Here is an 18,358-nt window from a genome sequence, read left to right on the forward strand (position 1 = left end):
GTATTTTTGTTAACAAATAAAAATAAAGAATATTTCCTTAACATAATTTCTAAATCCAGCTCTATCAAAAAAACAGGACTGTTAATATGAAATACCAGATAAAAGCTTGTGTTACATATAGTGTTATAAAAAAAGGATTTTCTAGTAGATAGTTCTATATATGGGTATAGAGATAAAGACAGAAAAAGAGGCAGAAAAAAATGTGGAAGGATATATTCCAAGATATTAATAATTGCTTATCTCTGGATAATAAAATTATGGGTGCTTTTTTCCATACTGAATTTTTAAAATGTAAATTCAATAGCAAATGTTAAATCACAGCAGAGATCATAAGAAACCAGAACTGTTGCTCCAGAAAACCAGACAAATTGGCCAATCTTTTCCCAAAAGGCAAAGGAAATGGATTAAGAGCTAAAAATGATAACAGAAGTGACAAGATTTGAGGATCAGAAAATGGATGTACAACCCAAGGCTTAGAAAGATTCTTAAGAGAGATACTGGAGCTACCAGAAGTCCTAATCAAAGCAATAAGTGGAAATATTTTTTCCAGGAATAAAAAAAAAAAATGTGTGCAAATCAAAAGCTTTACTCTGTTCCAACCAAACTCAGTGAAAAGAGAGTGCTACTGGTTACATTTTATTTTCGTCAGTAGGTTAAAGAATTATACTCACGCGTGTGTGTGTGTGTGTGGTCACACTCTTCTACACTATTTGCTGATGTTTATCAGTAATTTCCAAGTGGTTTCAAACACTTACAAAGGAATGAAAATTCCTGGCCTCAGACTTTCTGCAATACAACTACCAGAAGACAGGAAAGTCGAGTCACAAACCAATCATATCTTCTCAGATATGGAAAGGCAGAAACTAAACCACTCACTTATCCTTTTTTTAAAAAAAATTTATTGATTGATTTCAGAGAGAAAGGGAGAGGGAGAAAGTGATAGAAATATCAACGATGAGAATCATTGATCGGCTGCCTCCTGCACGCCCCCTACTGGGGGTCCATGTGCCCTGACCCCAATCAAACCGTGACCTCTTGGTTCATAGGTGGATGCTCAACCACTGAGCCTCACCGGCTGGGCCACATCCTTCTTGCAAAGGACACTTGAAGGCGAACCCCAGCTGAATGAGCGACCAATCAAAAGCAATTTCAAGAATGAAGCCGGTGCGGCATAAAAGGGTTCCAGGTCTTCCTTTCCTCATCTCAGTTCCATCGCCCCTGCAGCCTGACCCTAGTGCTTCCCAGCTCTGCTCCGGGACAGGAAAGAGGTTGACCAAGGCAACACGATTCTCGCAGAGGCTGAGGGATGGAGGGTCCCTCTAAGACAGAAGAAGAGGCATGATTCTGCTTCCTACTGACTTTTTTAAAGGGAGGACAAAAGACTGAGGGACTTCCCACCTGTTTCCCTGGGGAAGCAAAGGCAGGGCAACTCACGGTTGGGTGCAGGGCAGTCAGCAGCGCCCACTGGCTCCCACGGACTCTTTCACACTCACATCCTCGTGGGCTCAGGGCAAGGAGTCACCTGCACCCTCACTCCCTCCGCGGGGCCTCCGGGAAGGGGCTGGCCTGGGTGGGGATCACCGCGGTCGGGGGTTGGGGGGAGCGCCCGTTGCGGCGGCGCGGGCATCGATGGCAGCCTCTCTGAGCGGCTGCGGGTATGGGGGTGACCCCGCGGGGCGGGCGAAGGCGGCCCGGGGAGGGCGCGGGTGCGGACGGGGGCGCGAGCGGCACGGGGCGGGGGGGGGAGGGCGAGCCTTACCCCCGGGCCCGGTGGAGACCGTGACCTGCGCGTAGGTGGCTCCCGCGGCGGCCGCCGGGCCCGAGACGCCGTTGAGCGCCGCCACCCGCACGGTGTAGCGCGCGCCGGGCCGCAGGTGGAGCAGCGTGGCCGCGCGCTCGCGGAGCCCGGCCTGGCGCGGCACGAAGGCCACGCGCGGCTCGCACGGCTCGCAGGCGCCCGGGCCCTCGCGGCCGCAGCGCAGGCACAGCAGCGAGTACGTGACGTCCGAGCGGCCGCCCGAGTCGGCCGGCGGCAGCCAGCGCAGCCTCAGCGCCAGCGGCGAGCGGCTCAGGCTGTACTGCAGGTCCCGCGGCGCCGACGGCGGCCCTGGCGGCAAGGGGGGCGCGGTCAGCGCGGGGCTGGGAGGGGGCGCGGGGCTGGGGAGGGGGCGCGGTCAGCGCGAGGCTGGGAGGGGGCGCGGGGCTGGGGAGGGGGCGCGGTCAGCGCGAGGCTGGGAGGGGGCGCGGGGCTGGGAGGGGGCGCGGTCAGCGCGAGGCTGGGGAGGGGGCGCGGGGCTGGGGAGGGGGCGCGGTCAGCGCGAGGCTGGGAGGGGGCGCGGGGGCAGCGGGGGGGGGGCGGGGCGCGTGGGGCCCAGCGGAGTGAGGGGCGGGCGGGGCGCGTGGGGCCCAGCGGAGTGGGGGGTGGGCGGGGCGCGTGGGGCCCAGCGAGGGGACTGGACAGGGCTCGTGGGGGCCCAGCGGGGGGGGCGGGATGGGGGCGTGTGGGGCCGGGGGTAGGATGAGACAGTGGGGCGAGGTCCATGATGGGGTGGGCGGAGGTGAGTGAGGGGACGAGGATGGGGGTTTGGGGGCCGAGAAGGAAGTGAGCCGGCCCCCTGGCTGCAGAGGGAGGTGAGGGGAGGGAGGGAAGGGAGGGGCAGGTGGGGGCGGTCCACTCAGACCTCTGCCTAGAAGCCCAATCTCATCCCTCTGTCGGGATTCTCCCCGCTTTTCTGGTTTTTCCAACCCAGAGCCCGGGCCCCCATTCCGACTCAGGCTCCCCCCTCCCCGGTGTCGCTCCCCTCTAGCTTGCCTTTACCCTCCCCAGTGCCGAGCCCCCAGCCCTCCCTCACCAACACTTTGATCCGACTTTATAGACCCCCCTCCCCCCCCACCCCCGCACCCTCCGCGTTCCGAGGGGACTCACGGGTGCAGGAGGCCCAGGGCGGGTCGGTGGGCGAGCGCGCATAGCTGTCCTGGCACACGCAGAACGTGGAGGCGGTTTCCAGGGCCCGGCTGTGCTCTGGGCACGGCGAGCAGAGGGGCCGCCGGGAGGAGACCTTGTAGAAGCCTGGGGGACAGGCTGCAAGCAGGAGCCGTGTGAGGATGGGCGTCCTCCACAGCTTCTTTCTCCTCCACTTTCCTGCCTGCCCTCCGTAGGGTGGGGCTGATCTCCTCTAACTGCGGTGGGGACAGTGGGAGGAAGGGCCTCAGCTACTCCAGCACTGCCCTGTGGGTGGTAGCTCCTGACCAACAACCCCATACTACCTAACTCTTAGAGCTTACCGCGTGCTGGAACACCGTTCTACTGCTGGTAATCCTTTTCATCCTCACAACTATCTGTGAGGTGTGTGCTGGGTCCCCATCTTAAGAATGAGGACACTAAGGCTCAGAGAGGTTAAGTAACTTGCCCAATGTCCCACAGCTAGTACGTGGTGGGAGTCCAGCCAGAGTCCCAATGCCCGTTGGAAGACAACGAGGCAAACTTTCCAGTCCTGATGGGAGGACAGAAGAGAGGTACTTCCACCGTTACCAAGGGACAGACACCCACACACTCCCAGCTACAGAGACAAACACTGACACACACATGTTGTCAAAGCTCATCCTCCCACCACTGTTGGGGGTTCATGCGTCATAAGTCCTCAACTCACACACTTGGTTCCAGTTTGAAAGCGGGCCAGCCAGCTGGAGGGCAGGGGAGTAGAGAGAGAAGATGGACAGTGCTACCGGTTCTAGTCTTGACTTCTTCTCAGTTACTTTGCTTCTCTCGCCTCACCCAGAACATAGGTTAAGAGCACAGGCTTTTAAAACGGAGCCACCTGGATTTGCTGTGTGGTCTTGAGCAACTCGGTTGACCTCTCTGAGCCTTGTGTAGAATACCTCCACAAGGTTTTTGGAGGATTAGCCAAAATAAAACATGTCAACTGCTTAGCCAAGTAGAGACAACATTTACACAATAATGGTAGTAATTACTGTTCTTCCATCACCAGCCTGAAATGGAAACTGCTACACACCCACTGCTATGTCTCCCCAGCTGGGCCAGGGAAGGAGGCAGTGGCTCCAGGCCCCTCCTCTCAGAGCCTGGGGGGTTCTCCCTTGCTCCTGAGCTCCATCAGGATTTCCCTGTCCCTCCCCGGAAACTTAGCTGGTTATGGAAGGCTGGCTGTTCCCCAGCACCAAGAGGACATAGTATAAAGGAAGGGATGAAGACTAGCCCCTGGGAAGGACGGTCAGCCTGCTTGGGAGAAGAGGGGAAGAGCTGAGGGTGTCCATCATCTGGAAGGCTTAGGCTTGCCTTTGGACCTCTCTGCCTCAGAACCAAGCATGGAACCCACTAACTGTGGTCTGTAGTGTAGTGAGCAGCAGTGACCCCAGCTGGGACTCAGAAATTGGGTTCCCACTGTCAGCTCTGCCACTTCCTTTGCCTCTCTGGTCTCAAGAAACCCTTGGTCAAATGAAAATAACAACCATGGCCTGCTCACCTCTGTTGTAAAATAAGAGAGGTGATCTGCTTGCAGGGCCTCACAGCTGTCAGGAGAGAATGCTAGGCGCTCCCTCGCTCTGTGTGCATGTGAGCTCCGTGTCTCGGAGATGGGTGGGCCCATCAGAGACAGCACTGGTGATCTCTGCTTTGAGAGGCTTTGTTTAGAAGAGGTTTGTGTTGAGGGGCAGACTCCAGAAGGGACTCCTGACTGCTGGCCCCTCCCTCTCTTCCTCAAGGTCACAGTGGAAATTTCAGAGGTCATCTAGCTCAGCTGGCCCAGTCCTCCAGCAGCTTTCCTAGCAGTAGCCATAGCCTTTGCTCATATACTTTGTAATGGGGAGCCCACCCTGTTCTGAGGCTGCAAGCAACACTGGCAGTTAGAAAGCGCTGCCTTATATTGAGTCTCCCTGTCTGTAATCCCCCTAGGGCAGTGATGGTGAACCTATGATACGTGTGTCAGAGGTGACACTCGAACTCATTTTTTTGGTTGATTTTTATTTGTTAAATGTCATTTAAATATATAAAATAAATATCAAAAATATAAATCTTTGTTTTACTATGGTTGCAAAGATCAAAAAGTTTCTATATGTGACACGGCACCAGAGTTAAGTTAGGGTTTTTCAAAATGCTGACACGCCGAGCTCAAAATGTTCGCCATCACTGCCCTAGGGCCTAGTGCCACTGCATCACAGGGTCTTGGTGTGCCCTGTGGGGCCTTGAAGGACATCTGCTAGGGTTCCTCTGCCCCAAGAGAGTCCTACAGAGATTTGGAGGCACAGGTCAGACACCCTGATTTTCTCCCCAAGTCTTTCAATAGTTTCTCTAGTGGCTGGGAGAGGGGGAACACGAGTCCAGATCAACAAAGGCACGTGGAAGGCCTTCACTTTCTAAATACAATTCTGACCATTTCACTTCCCCTCCAACAGCTCCGCACTGCCCTCACACCACCCATGCCACCATCAGCTCTTCCCTTCACAACTCTGGGTCTTGTCCTATAATGTCTCACACCCTTTCCTGGCAAACTCCCATGCCTCTCCAAACCCCAGTTTAAAATAATACCTCCCTGTAAAGCTTTCCTTGGCATCCTCCCCAGCTCCCTGCTCCCCAAGGCAGAGCTGATGCCATAACAAGTGATCTTTGGTCTCAGCCTAAGGAGAGGGAACTCAGCACAGCTCCGGGGTGGGATTGGGTTTCTGAGTGTTGGGTGTATGTGTGTGATCTAAACCTCCCCCTCCAGTCCTGATCCATTCATTCAACTTTTTTTAAGCATCTACTATGAGCCAGGTGCTGTTCTAGGCTCTGGAGATGCAACAGGGAAACCAGGATGCTACTTTCCACTGGTATAGATGCCCTCCTCCCACCTTATAGAAAGAGGAGAAGCCACCAGTTGGTAATTCCCTCAGTATCTGGCCATCAAATCCACCTCTATCCACACCCTCTCCTTCCTTCCTTCCTTCCTTCCTTCCTTCCTTCCTTCCTTCCTTCGTTCCAAGCTAAGTGGATCCTTCACTCTGGACCCCACCCCTTCATCTCCTCCCAGACTATATCCCATCAGTTACCGAACCTCCAAACTCTCACACTCTCCTTCTCTACTGGCTCTTCCCAGGGACAGAACACAGGGGTGGAGCAAAAAAAGCGATCCATTTAGAGTACAGGCAGTAAGGCACGGTCTATATAGTGTTTTAAAACAATAAAACTAATGAAACATGGTCTGCTTTTATTAGCAACATGTGTCAGCTATTCTAACCCACATCAGTAATAAAATACCTTTTCCCCTGAGGCAGACCGCTCCTACCACCCCCTCCTTGGTACCCCACTGGTTCCTTCCTTTATCATATAAGCAAAGTTCTCCTCTACAGTGAAAATCCACTCTCACCCCACAGCGTCCCCAAGACACCATGCCCTCTCCTCCCCTTCCAAACCCAGCCTCGCTCCTCTGCTTCCTTCATCCTCCAACCTCCTGCAGCTGGTCGCCCTCTCCATCACTCAGCTGAGACTGCTCTCACCAAGCAGACGTCCAGTCCTCACCTTCCCTGACTGCTCCCCAGCACTGTAGGCCATTCCCTCCCAGACACCTCCATCTCCCTTGGCTGCCAGGAATTCACACTCTCCAACCTCTGACCACTGCCTTCCTCGTGGGCTCCATTTCTTCTACTTCCTCTTAAATATTGCTGTTCTGTGAGACTTTATCATTGACCTTTTGCTTCTTACCCCACACATTCTCCTTGATCTGTCCCAACCACACCCACAAGTTCAAGTAGCATCTACCTCCCTGTTGCTGAGCTCCAGACCCACTTTCTAGCTACCCCCACCCACTCGAATGCACCATGGACACATGGATTCAACATGTCCCCCCACGTCCTGCGTTCTCTACCCCAGTGAATGACCCTCTGCCCATTCATTTCTCCAGAAGCATCTGAGTCAAAAAGGACTCCTTTCTCCTCCTGTGTCACATGGCCACCAAGGGTTGTGGATGCTGTTTCACTGTCACAACCATCCTCCTCTCTCAGTGACCTCTGATACTGCCTCAGTTCAGACCTTGTGCTCCTTCTCCTGGACTATTGTATCATTTTCCTTCCTCGTCTTCTGGCCTCTAATTCTTCATTCTCTAATCCTTTCGTTTTAATTGCCACTTGAGTGATCTTTTGAAAATACAAATCTGAACATGTCAGATTCCTGCTCAAATATTCCCCAATGGTCTAATGCAGTGGTCAGCAAACTGCGGCTCGGCAAACCGCGGCTCTCGAACCACATGCGGCTCTTTGGCCCCTTGAGTGTGGCTCTTCCATAAAATACCGACTTCTGCGTATGGGCCACGAAGTTTCAATCGCACTGTACGCGTGCGCCCGCCCGCACATGGTATTTTGTGGAAGAGCCACACTCAAGGGGCCAAAGAGCCGCATGTGGCTCGCGAGCTGCATGTGGCTCGCGAGCCGCAGTTTGCCGACCACTGGTAGCCCCATTCTCTCCTGCCTCCATGCTTCTGCATTCCGTCTCTTAACTCTGAATGCTCTTGGCTGCCTCTGACTTGCATATTGTCAGTGACAGGCAGCCCATTCCCTATCATGTAACCAGTGCCCCTAGCCAATAGATACTAGGGTCGGGCTGCTGTCGAGTTCTTCCTCATGCATAGGGAGGAACCTCAGTGTAAAAGACACAGCCTGAGAGTTAGGCAAATCTGGATTCAAATCCCGGTTCCCCATCTCCTAACTTTACAAATGTGTTAGTCTCTCTGAGCCTCTGTTTCCTCATTTGCAAAACAGAGATAACGATGACTTACTTTATTGCCATGAATAAATTGGGAGGCCTTGCGAGGCATTGATCATAGTGTCTGAAATACTGGCCCCTAATGTCCCTTTATTTGGAGTCCGATTCACCTCCTAGTAACTTCACTCATTGGTCCTAGCTGGACCCATCGGAAGCTCCACGAAAGCTCAGGACTCCGGGCTCCCCGGCCCACGGCTTTTCCACCCCGCTCCTGCTTCTTTCGTAGGGCACCGTCTCCCCCAATTGCCACCCGCGCGCTGCACCCCCACGCCACACCCCCTAGTGCGCTGGATACCTTCACAGACGTCACCGCGCTCCTGGAATCCGGCGCTGCAGCTGCAGCGGCCCACCGGCACCAGCCACTCGCCATCGGCGCCGCAGTGCATGCGCGGGGGGCTGCCGGGCTCCCCTTCCGAGTGCGCCACGCACGTCCCGGTGACCTCCACCAGCGTGGAGAAGGCGCTCTCGGCCGCCGTGGCGGGGAACGCCGCCAGGCCCCGCACCGTGGCGCGGCACTGCTTGTAGTAGACGCGCACGGAGACCAGCGCCACGCATGCGCCCACGTCCTGGAAGGCCAGGTGGAAACCGCGCCGGCTGAGCGGCCCCAGCTCGCGCACCTCGGTGTTCAGCTTCATCTTGCGCTCGCCGAGGTCGCCCTGAGTGAAGCTCTCGTCGGCGGCGATCGTGTCGATCTTGCGGGGCCGGCTGCTGCCTGGCCGGGGACGCCCGCGGCCCAGGTCGGCCTCGGTTTCCAGGTAGTAGACGTTGAACGTCTCCTTGCAGGTGCCCGCGGCGCCGGGGATGCTGCTGCAGTCGCGCAGCGTGAACTGCAGCTCCACGAAGATGCGCTGCCCGCGGCCGCGGCCGATCCAGCCCGTCTGCAGCCAGTTGTCCTGGTTGGGCTCCAGCACGTTGCACACCTGGTACGTGCGGATGGGACGGTCGTGCTCGTCCACACCGCTGATCTCCTCCCACTGAGGAGGAGGAAGAGCAAAGATGTGGGCAGCTCAGAGCCGGGGCGCCCCTCGTAGGCAGAGGCCCGGCGGTGACGGAGGCTGAAAACCCCCTGCCCCACCTACCCCCGCTGGCCCCCACCACTCCCTGTACACACCCCCTGAAGTTACAAGATGCAAAGCCAGGTGAAACGTTGGAGACAACTGAGTCCAATTTTAAGTTTTACAGATGGGGCAGCTGAAGCTCCCGGGTGGCAGGGACTTGCCTGGCTGTACACATGGACTTAGGAGCAGAGGGAGAAATGGTGCCTGGAGTCTCTTGGCTCTCCACCCAAGGCCCTTTCCATGACACCAACCTGCTGTCACATGGCCACATCTCCCCGCTCTGACCCTCTTTCCAAGCCTTTTTTAGAATTCCAAGTCTTGTTTATTCTATCAATCCATCCATCAACAACACTGCTGGTAGTATCTACCGTGTGTCAGGCACTGTCTAGCATTGGCTCCGTCCAGAGGCCACATTTCTGTTCCTACACAGACAGTTCTCGCCTCACTTATGTGCCTTTTCTTTTTTTCCTGTCTGACGGAAGACTCAACGTTTTCCAATAGGCCATTCTGGCTTGAAGCCAGGGCTGCTGCAGACCACGTGTTCCAAGGAGCATTTTGATGTGATGTAACCATGGGGAGCTAAAGGGACAGAGTCCTGGACCACAGGATCCCCGTGACAGGCGGGTGGGAAGGTTTACACTTACCCCATTGCTCGGCAGTGCAGTCCAGCCCAGTTCAACCTGGGAGGCTTTGGAATCCAGGAGGATGACTAGGGAGAGGGGAGAACAGAGATGTCAGAAAGCCAGAAGGTCAGGAGGGCAGACCTTTGGTGAGGTCCCTGTAAATTTGCTAACTGAAGGATGGAGACTGTGACAAAGAACACAGACAAGTTTTTTCCACTTCATACATCCCCAGGAGGCTCAAGTCCAGAGAGGGGTAGCCATGTGATTAGGGAAGGAGCCTGTATTCGTTTCCTGTGGCTGCTGTAACAAGCTACCACAATTTGGCAGCTTACAACAGCAGACATTTATTCTCTTACAGTTCTGGAGGCCAGGAGTTGGAAATCAGTTTCACGGATCTAAAGTCAGGGTGTCAGCAGGATGGGTTCCTTCTGGAGGTTCAGAGGGGAGAAACCATTTCCTTGACTTCTTCAGCTCCTAGTGGCCACCTCGATTCCTCGGCTTGTGGCCTCCTCCTCCATTTTCAAAGTGCATCACTCCAGTCTCTGCTTCTGTCATCATATTGCCTTCTCCTCTGGCTCTGACTCCTCCTGCATCCCATTTATAAGGATCATTGCAATTATATTGGGCCCATCCAAATAACCCAGGATAATCTCTCCATCTCAACTTCCTTAATCACATCTGAAAAGCCTTTTGCCATTTAGGATAGCCTTCAAAGGTGTGGGGATCAGGATGTAGACACGTTGGGAGGAGTCATTATTCAGCCTGCCACAGAGCCTATGACAAGTACTCTAAGGTTGACTATAAAATTGGGGGGGGGGGTGTTGTCAGTGACATCCCCCAGCCTTCCCAGGTTTTCTGAATTTTAACTAAGCATCAAGAAGAGGGGGAGAGTGAGTGTATCAGAAGACACCTGTGTACAGCCCAGGGTTCATGTAGACTCAGGGGCTCTTCTGAGGTGTGGAGTCACCAGGGAGGAACACGTGAGCCTTTTTACTTTGACTTTTAGGGCCTCTGGGGGTAACAAATGAAAATCTCTCATTTCCCCAGCCATCCCCTTTCCCGGGGGCTGTCACCTCCACTGCCTTTGAAAGAACGGCAGTGGTCCTTTTATATATAAAATCATGACCCCTCCTGCACCAGAGAGGCTTGGAGTTATTTCCCTGCCCACAGCAGGCACTGGCCCAGAAGTCTGAATCCTGCTCTCAGTATGGGTCCCAGAAAAGCCCAGGTCTGGACAGCATAGCAGCAGCTCAGAGACAGGAGCCCAGACCACAGACAAATCTTATAAGATTACTCGTCTGGAGCTTTCGCAAGGGATGGGGCTCCACAGCGAGGGCCTCTACAAGGTTTGGCCCCGAAGGCATCAGCGGCAGTGGGCAGCATCGCCGACAGCGGATTTCACTATAACTGACAGCACATAGGAAATTTCATATTGGAACGCCTCAGAAATCCAGCGCCCCAACAACCTCGCCGTCAAAGCCTCAAATACCAACTCCTCAGGATCATGCACCTGGATATGACGCCTCTGGATTCAACTGAGCATACAGCTCCCCCAAATTCAGAATCAGAGGCAAGGCTCGGGCTCTGGTACCGCAGGCAGCCCCAAACCCCGCAACAAGGACCGCTTCGCGTAGTCTACGCTCCAGATTCAGCACTGCGGACAGCTCCACGATCCAGCTCCCACCCCCTAACACACACACCACCACCACCACCACCACCACCAGCAGCAGCAGCAGCAGCAGCAGCAGCAGCAGCGTTCCACCTCCAGTTGGCTGCATGCACAGTGGTCCCCTAGCCCCCGCTGTTCGGGCTGCATCCCGTCCCCCCATACTCCTATCTCACCTCGGCATCCCCCTTCTCTTCTGCTCTCTTCTTCTCCCCGCCCCCACACCTCCCACCTCCAATTGCTCAGCCGGTCTGTCTCACGGCCCCTGGACCACCGCCTCTGGCTCCCACGGTTCCTGGTGTCTTTCTTCCCCAGCCTCCCAGGTCTGCAGACCCCGAGTTCCTCGATGCCCCTCTCTTCTCTATTGCTTAGCCACCTTTTTCTCTGTCTCTCCAGTTCTTTGCTTCCCGCGCCCGCTTGCTTCAAACCCCAGTACAGACTCCAGTCTCTCCATAGGACTCCCTCGCCAGCACTCCCGCTTTTCAGCCCCTTATCTTTTGGCACCCCGGGCTCCAAGAACAGCCGCCAGTCTCCTCACCTTCCTCGGCGGTCCCGGGCCTCCCTGGTCCCAAAAGCAACGCGAGAGAAAGTGGCATCAGGCAAATGAACTGGCGCAGCGGATGTGGGCCAGCGCCGGTCTCCATGGTCCGCAGACCGAGCTGTCAGTGCGGCGGCGGCTCAAGCCGCGCCAGCCCCAGCACCGCTGAGCAGTGCCCCCAGACCCCGGCGCCAGCTGGAGGCGGGACCTCACCGGTTACCGTCATCCATGGGGACCAATCACTGGGCACCGCCGCTGGAGCTCCACCAATCACCGTCAGTAGAGGGTAGAGAGGCGGAGTTTCATAGGCCAGGGGCGGGACTGCGAACTAGATAGGGGAAGGGAAGGGGTCCCTCCAGTCTTCAAACTGTGGGGGTGGGGTCATGCTGAGCGCTGGCTGGGCTCCTGGGGAGGAGGATGAACTGGCGTCCGTAGTCCAGAGGGCTAAACCTTAGCCCCTCGTTACTGAGAAGTAAATAATGTGGGCGTGGCTTACAAAGGGGCGAAACTCGGGGAGACAGCGACACTTGCAGCCTCTGAGCTAGCCTGGAAGGTCCCTCGTTCCCAGGACCTGCAGGGGTTTGGATGTTCTGACCCCAAGCCCTGGGAGCTCCTCTTTCTCCCAGGCCCTGGCTTCTTCCAGTGTCTGCGGTTCCCGGTGTCTCCCGGCTCTGGATCCGGCTCCCTTAGCTCCCCGCCCTCGTCACACACACACACACACACACACACACACGCACTCCCAGGCGGGGGGAAGGGGCCGACCCCGCCCCCGGGAGCTGCTTGAGAAGAGAGCGAAGTGGGAAAGAGTCCCACCCTACCAGCCACACTTCTGAAGCTGGGAGACCATGTGGATGCCGGGATGGGGCGGTGGTGGATTTTGCATCAACGATCGATTTCACGGGTTCTTGCTCTCGCTGCCAGGACACAGGCAGGACTCGCCACAGCCCACCGTGTCCCCAGTCGGCTCCGAGCCTGGAGTTACCCCTTGGCTAACCCCTCTCCGCCCACCCCAGGGGATTGGCGAGGCGCGCGGCGGCCGGGACGGCTAGGCATCTGTTGGCGAGGCGGAGCAGTCCTCGGCGAGTTCAGCCAGCACTGAAGAAGCCGCGAGGAAACACGACCTCTATCTAGTGAAGGTCATTTATGTGCCCGCGGAGGGTTTAAGGCGCCGGTGTGGGAAGGGTTGGGCCCTCGTCTAAGAGGAGGGAGGCGGCTCTTGAGCGCCACCGTCTGGGCTGAGCTTGAACGGAGAAAGCTCCACCCACCCTGTGGCTGTTCAGAGCTCTTTTCTCGGGGGCCCCAACCCCTGTCCCTCTGGAAGCTGAAGAAGCCTGGAGAACGGATGTGAGTCTTGTGTCTACGAGACCTGTTGGCTTGCGTGTCTCTGCATTCTGTATGTGTGTATTCCTCACACACACCCCCCCCCCCCACCACCACCACCAACACTGACTGGGTCCCACGCTCTGTGCTGAGATACCCGGCCCATCGCCCTGTTCCTGCCACCATCCATACCTCCTCAAGCATAAGTGTAACTACATTTTTTGGCATTGTAAACCACTAGCCACGTACAAGCTGCTTCCATGTGTCATTTCTGTGTGTGTGTGTGTGTGTGTGTGTGTGTGGCACATTTACAAGCACACTTGCTCGCTCACAGACATACTCGCTGGGCAGTAGCCATGGCAGGGGCTGGGAGGATCAGGCTCCTTTGCCTGCAGACAGGAAGGCTATCAGGAAGGGCTCGGGCTGGGACACCCTGGAGACGGGGCTGCCCGGGAAGCAGAAGGCGGTGTGCGCTCTGGCCAGTCTTCAGATGCTGACAGGGGCCTCTGAAGTCAGGTCTACCTGACTTACACCCCACCTCCTTCCCATCTTCATTCTCCTCACGCTCGCTTCCCCCTCCCCCTGCCCCCAGCGCTAGGAGATGGTATTTTTAGAAGCTGCTTAGAGACCCAGGACTCCTTTCATTTCAGAATGAGTCTTCCCTCAGTCACTGCTCACCCTCTCTTCAGAGCCAGGTCCCGTCCCCTCCGCAGCCTCTAAGCACCAGCGATGGCCTCTTCCCTGAGCTCCGGGGACTTCAGCCAAGAGGGTCTGACCCTATTGCTACAACAAAATACAGACTCCCTGGGAGCTTCCCAAGGATCGCTCTCAAGCCAAACCTATGGGGGGAATTTTCCGGGGAAGCCACATAGGCTGCCCCACAAACCCCTGGCTTTCAAGAATCTGCTTCCCACCCTCTCCCACCACACACACCTGTAGGCACCCCCGGGGAACCGCCAGATCTAGACCCGAGGCATGGGGGAAAGAAGGGGAGAAGATGTAGTGAAATAAGCCTGGTCTTTCTCCCTCTGAACAGCTCATTTATAATAAAAACAAAACAGAGAAGCCCCAATGTATGCAGATAGAGTTGCTCCAAGGCCGACTCCACTCTACCAGGAGGCTGCAGAACAGACACCCCACGAAGAAATCCAGAAGGGCCTTAGGAGGAAACTGAGCCATCGTTTACTGTCACCTTTAAGTGCTGGGACCAGTCAGCCAAGGGCGGGTTAGAGCCCTCCCTGAACTAGCAGGCTGGGGAGTGGGTTGGGGTGAGGTACTTTTGGGGGGGGGGTGAGTTTTCTTTCTTTTCTTTTTTGTTAATCCTCACCAGAGGACTTTTTTCCCATTGATTTTTAGAGAGAGTCGAAGGGAGGGGAAGAGACAGAGAGAAACATCCATGTGTCCCCATTGTAGTGTACTCATAAGGGTAACTGTGGCAAGTGAGGGGGGTACACAGATGGCACAACAGTACACACACACTTGCACACACCAGGTGCTCAGGCCCTAAAGCAAAGTGAGCAACAAGTGAGCCAAGATCAGGTGGGCCGGACTCTACCTCTCACCAGGTGAGATGGCTTAAAGTTGTGGGTCTGTGCCCAGGAGAGGCCCCGGCCTGGGCGTGAACTCTGATGGGATGGAAAAAGGACTCTGTGAGGATCACCACACCACCTGGCGGCACGGGAGAGCTCCGACCTGAGTGTGGCAGGAAGGAGTCACAGGCTTCCTGTCAGGTGAATTCTCTTCTAGGACAAGAGACTTACTGGCAAAAATAAGAGGAAGGCACCCTAGCCCGTTTGGCTCACTGGATAGAGCATCGGCCTGGGGACTGAAGGGTCCCAGGTTCGATTCTGGTCAAGGGCATGTACCTTGGTTGCAGGCACATCCCAGTAGCGGGTGTGCGGGAGGCAGCTGATCGATGCTTCTCTCTCATTGATGTTTCTAACTCTCTATCCCTCTCCCTTCCTCTCTGTAAAAAAAGCAATAAAATATATTTTTTTAAAATACGATGGATGCTATAAGCAAATGCTTACACTGTATTTTTCTAAGATAAAAGAAACACAAAACATTTTTTGACTTTGGAAATTAAACAAAGAAAACCTATAGATTATCAAACACAACACAGCCTCATGAGCCTCTACTTCCTCCTCTGTAAAATAGGAATGAAAATATTTCTCGCCGAAACCGGTTTGGCTTAGTGGATAGAGCTTCGGCCTGCGGACTGAAAGGTCCCAGGTTCGATTCCAGTCAAGGACATGTACCTGGGTTGCGGGCACATCCCCAGTAGGAGATGTGCAGGAGGCAGCTGATCGATGTTTCTCTCTCATCGATGTTTCTGACTCTCTATCTCTCTCTCTTCCTCTCTGTAAAAATTCAATAAAGTATATTTAAAAAAAAAGAAAGAAAGAAAATATTTCTCAGAGTTACCGTGAGGTTGGAATATAATTTATATGTGGCCCAACACAGTGCTTGACACATAGTTCCAGCATATTTTATTATTCAACTCCATGGTTAATTAAGGTGAACAACAGAAAGAAAGAAAGGGGAAAGGATAAAGGAAAGTTCGCTGGTGAAGTAGGAAAAGAGAGAGAATTAGAGAAACAGTCCTAGAGGGAAAGACAGAATGAGGGGTAAAGAAAGAGACACCCTTTGAGATGAATGTGGCTAGAAAGCAAGGAACCTACAGGAAATGCGTTTGAAGAGACAGGAATATGATCAGGTCAGGCTGGCTGGCCTGCCACCAAGTGGCCTCAGAGGCGACATTTACCTTGGTGGATTCATCATGGTCCAAGTTCATAAACTTTGCTTAACAGCACTAAGAGAGAGTCTATATACTGGGGAGTTGGGAAGTAGATCAGACTAACTCAGCTCCTATCCTGCTATAACAGTGGTTCTCAACCTTCTGGCCCTTTAAATACAGTTCCTCATGTTGTGACCCAACCATAAAATTATTTTCGTTGCTACTTTATAACTGTAATGTTGCTGCTGTTATGAATCGTAATGTAAATATCTGATATGCAGGATGGTCTTAGGCGACCCCTGTGAAAGGGTCGTTTGACCGCCAAAGGGGTCGCGACCCACAGGTTGAGAACCGCTGTGCTATAAGAACCAATGTGTTCATATGCGATGAGAAGTGGAACTGCCGAGGGGGCCAGAATGCTCACATCGCCACGTCCAGCGAATTCTTCCCTTGCCGAAAAATGTGCACAGGAAGCCAGCCTGTGATGTGCAGGCTGCGTTGAGAGTGTGAGGAGAGGGAGTTGGGGTTGGATGGTGAGAGCCCTGTGCCTCCAAATCCTCAGGAGGAATAAACTTGCTCTGGTACCTGAGTGACTACTGGGGGGCAGGGGTGGGAATGGGATCCATCAACAGATGCTTCTCTGACTTTCTCTCTTTTTAAAATCTTAGTTCTATTTCTTTAAAAAAATTTTTGTATTGCTTTCAAATTGGAAGGGAGAGGGAGGGAAAGATAGAAACGTCAATGATGAGAATCACTGCAGGCTGTCTCCTTCACACCCCCTACTGGGTGGGGATCAAGCTCACAACCCAGGCATGTGCCATGACCTGGAACCGAACCGTGACCTTCTAGTTCATAGGTTGATGCTCAACCACTGAGCAACACGGGCCAGGCTTAGTTCTATCTCTGATCAGCCAACTTCAAGATTGAAGCAGTCCTCTTACATTTAAATTAGCCAAGTAATATAAACTAATAAAATTTTCCTAAAAAGTGAAAATATCCATTCACTCTACACAGTCCCATTTCAAAATTTAAATCTTGAAATAGATTGATCTATACCCTTCTTGATACACACTCACACACACCTTGACAGAAAATAAATATATCTGTTGGCAAGGTAAACAATGCTGATTATCTACCCCAATACCTCTTCCCTCTCATATTTTTTGTTCCTGAGAAATCCCCAATTTTGTTGGGATGTTTATCTACTGTAATCCTTTGCTCAGAGAAGATGATGCTATCAGGGATGAATAAAGACTGTTATTGGCTAATCATTTTTCAGCCCAGTCCATGTCTGAGTGTAGCTTAGGCATGGGTGTGTGATGCAACTTGGCTTCTGAATTGGGGATTCTAGAAAAAGTTTTCCTCCTAATGTCATGTCTGCATTTGACACCTGGAGCTGCTGCATCTTGACATGGGTGTGGGGAGGATTTCACAAAGGCACGGACACCAGGGAACAAGAATCATGGGGACCACTCTAGGGTCCGTCTGCCACAGACAGAAAAATTTAAACCTAAAGTGAAGGAGAGAGAAGCTATCGGGTGCATGGACACATCTCCCAAGAATTAACTGAACAAACTGGCAGGAGATGGAGCTGGGTCTGGAGACTGTCAGATAGAGAGGCAGCTCCTCTAACCTTTTAGAAGAAGTCTTAGCCCTGGCCGGTGTGGCGCAGTGGATAGAGTCAGCCTGAAGGGACCTGGGTTCGATTCTGGTCCAGGGCACATGCCTGGGTTGGGGACTCGATCCCTAGTAGGGGCGTGCAGGAGGCAGCCGATCAATGATTCTCTGTCATCATTGATGTTTCTATCGCTCTCTCCTTCCTTCTTCTCTGAAATCAATAAAAACATATATTTAAAAGAAGTCGTCTGTTTGCTCTCTTTCTTCCTGGGGTCAAATTTCTCTGGTTTCTTCTTATAGTATAGTTGCCACATTTTCCTCTTTGTAGACAGAGGGCTCACCTCAGCCTACTTCAGCATCTGGCCCCTTATACCTCTGGCCTGCCCATGACATGGGCTTGTTATGGTGTCTCTCTGGTTTCTGCTGTGGGCCCAGCTCTGCATGGCCTTTCAACTTACCTCCCCACAGCTCATTTTGGCAAAGAATCTAATAGCCTAGCTTGGGTCAGATTGTTACTGATCCAAAAAGCTGTGGTTAGGAGAACAGGATCACATGCTATAAGGATGTCCCCTTAAGCAGGGAGCTGTGAATGAGCAGGCACCCAATTTATGTCTTATTTCATTCCCCTGCATTAAACTCGTCAGCAGCAAATGGAGGTGACTGTCCTTGCCAGAGGCCTACCTGGTCACTGTGACACTGTATGTAAACTCCATGGAGATGCGAAGCTTACTTATCTTGTTTGTTGTTGCATCTTCAGTACCTAGAACTATGCTTGGCACCTTGCATGCACGCAATGAATGACTGAATGAATGGGACTTGAATAACATGATTCAGTATTTCCTTCCAAAGTCACTTTCCCAGAAACATAAATGTCCCAGGGAAGTCAATTACTTTCCCCTCTGAACTATAAAATCTGATTGTCTATTTCCTTGCTCCTTTTTCTCAGGGTTAAGGGTTGGGCTGAAGTGGAAGCATGATGGAAGGGGTATGTGTAAGTGTGCAGAGGGGTTGGTGAGGATAATTACTCCATTGGGTGGATCAAGTTGAAA

At 53.5% G+C, this 18,358-nt stretch overlaps 1 protein-coding gene across 1 annotated transcript in view; it reads right to left on the bottom strand.

Moving 5' to 3' along the window:
* The window catches only part of EPHA10 (EPH receptor A10), a 33,623-nt gene extending 21,882 nt beyond the window's left edge, over positions 1–11,741 (bottom strand). The window contains exons 1-5 of the mRNA XM_070403255.1: positions 11,636–11,741; positions 9,453–9,517; positions 8,046–8,724; positions 2,927–3,082; positions 1,760–2,107 (exon numbers count right to left, since the gene is read on the bottom strand). Coding sequence (XP_070259356.1) covers positions 1,760–2,107; positions 2,927–3,082; positions 8,046–8,724; positions 9,453–9,517; positions 11,636–11,741 — 1,354 coding nt within the window. The remainder of the gene's footprint in view (positions 1–1,759; positions 2,108–2,926; positions 3,083–8,045; positions 8,725–9,452; positions 9,518–11,635) is intronic.
* Between the last annotated feature and the right edge of the window lie 6,617 nt (positions 11,742–18,358).

Source organism: Myotis yumanensis, unplaced genomic scaffold, assembly GCF_028538775.1.
Source record: "Myotis yumanensis isolate MYYU_CA2020_CCGP unplaced genomic scaffold, mMyoYum1.0.hap1 SCAF_2, whole genome shotgun sequence".
Classification (NCBI taxonomy): Eukaryota; Metazoa; Chordata; class Mammalia; order Chiroptera; family Vespertilionidae; genus Myotis; species Myotis yumanensis.